Raw genomic sequence first — 2,275 nt, forward strand, 5'->3', positions numbered from 1 at the left:
CCCATATAACCCCATATAACCCCATATAACCCCATAAGATCCCATATAACCCCATACAATCCCATATACCCCATAAGATCCCATATAACCCCATATACTCCCATACAATCCCATACACCCCCATACAACCCCATACACCCCCATACACTCCCATATAACCCCATATAACCCCATATAACCCCATATAACCCCATATACCCCATATAACCCCATACACCCCCATACAACCCCATATACTCCTGTAGTTCCCACCTTGACCTGTGGCTGCGCTGCCGTTTCCGCCCACTGGGCGGCGCTGTTGAACGCGGCTTCAGCCCCAGCGGGATCCCCGGCGTCCAATAGGGACAGAGCGAGGGAGAACCACGTGTCTGCGGCCTGACCATAGGGAGCAATGGGACCCATAGGGAGCAATGGGACACATAGGGATCAATGGGGATCAATGGGAGCCCATAGGGATCAATGGGAACCATAGGGAGCAATGGGACCCATAGGGAGCAATGGGAACCATAGGGGGCAATGGGACCCATAGGGAGCAATGGGAACCATAGGGATCAATGGGGTTATACCGGAACCCATAGGGAACAATGGGGTTATATGGGAACCCATAGGGAACAATGGGGATCAATGGGAACCATAGGGAACAATGGGAGCCATAGGGATCAATGGGAACCATAGGGATCAATGGGAGCCATAGGGATCAATGGGAACCATAGGGAGCAATGGGAACCATAGGGATCAATGGGAACCATAGGGAGCAATGGGGTTATATGAGAACCCATAGGGATCAATGGGGATCAATGGGGTTATATGGGGGGATATGGGGTTATATGGGGTTATATGGGGTTATATGGGGGGATATGGGGTTATATGGGGGGATATGGGGTTATATGGGGTTATATGGGGTTATATGGGGTTATATGGGGGGATATGGGGTTATATGGGGTTATATGGGGATATATGGGTTTCTATGGGGTTCTATGGGGTCCAATAGGGACAGAGCGAGAGAGAACCACGTGTCTGCGGCCTGACCATAGGGAGCAATGGGGTTATACGGGAACCCATAGGGAACAATGGGACCCATAGGGATCAATGGGGTTATATGGGAACCCATAGGGATCAATGGGGATCAATGGGACCCATAGGGATCAATGGGAACCATAGGGATGGCTGGGACCCATAGGGGACACTCAGCCCCATAGGGATCGATGGGACCCATAGGGAGCAATGGGAACCATAGGGATCAATGGGAACCATAGGGATCAATGGGACCCATAGGGATCAATGGGAACCATAGGGATCAATGGAGTCAATGAGACCCATAGGGATCAATGGGACCCATAGGGATCAATGGGACCCATAGGGATCAATGGGGTTTTATGGGGTCCCATAGGGAACAATCAAGATCAGTGGGACCCCATACGGAACAATGGGAATATATGGGGTTATATGGGGGTATATGGAGTTATACAAGACCCCATAGGGATTATATGGGGGGTTATATGAAATCTATGGGGTTATATAGGGTTACATGGAGTTATATAGCGGGATATGGGGGGATATGGGATCAGTGAGGTTTATGTGGGATTATATGGGACCCCATAGAGAACATTGGGGATGAATGGTGCCCCATAGGGATCAATGGGGGGATATGGGGTCTATGGGGTTATATGGGAACCCATAGGGAACAATGGGGTTATATGGGGTTATATGGGGGTTATATGGGGTTATACGGGGTTATATGAGGTTATATGGGGTTATATAGGGTTGTATGGAGTTATATGGGGTTATATGGGGTCTATGGGGATCTATGGGGTTATATGGGGTCCAATAGGGACAGAGCCAGAGCCAACCACGTGTCTGCGGACTGACACATAGGGAACTATGGGACCCAAAGGGATCAATGGGACCCATAGGATCAATGGGGTTATATGGGAACCATAGGGAAGAATGGGAACCATAGGGAACAATGGGACCCCATAGGAATCAACGGAGTCAATGAGATCCCATAGGGAACAATGGGGATCAATGGGAACCATAGGGATCAATGGGACCCATAGGGATCAATGGGACACATAGGGATCAATGGGGATCAATGGGACCCCATAGGGAACAATGGGACCCCACCTGCCCATAGGGATCAATGGGACCCATAGGGATCAATGGAACCAATTGAGTCCCACTGAGTCCCATTGAGCCCCATTGAGTTCCATTGAGTCCCACTGAATCCCATTGAGTCCCATTGAGTCCCATTGGGATCCACTGAGTCCCATTGAGT

At 49.9% G+C, this 2,275-nt stretch overlaps 1 protein-coding gene across 1 annotated transcript in view; it reads right to left on the minus strand.

The window, feature by feature from the left end:
• The window catches only part of TONSL (tonsoku like, DNA repair protein), an 11,456-nt gene that overhangs the window by 1,619 nt on the left and 7,562 nt on the right, over window positions 1-2,275 (minus strand). Inside the window, exon 5 of the mRNA XM_015851285.2 lies at window positions 253-375. Coding sequence (XP_015706771.1) covers window positions 253-375 — 123 coding nt within the window. The remainder of the gene's footprint in view (window positions 1-252; window positions 376-2,275) is intronic.

Source organism: Coturnix japonica, unplaced genomic scaffold (assembly GCF_001577835.2).
Source record: "Coturnix japonica isolate 7356 unplaced genomic scaffold, Coturnix japonica 2.1 chrUnrandom912, whole genome shotgun sequence".
In the NCBI taxonomy this organism is placed as follows: domain Eukaryota; kingdom Metazoa; phylum Chordata; class Aves; order Galliformes; family Phasianidae; genus Coturnix; species Coturnix japonica.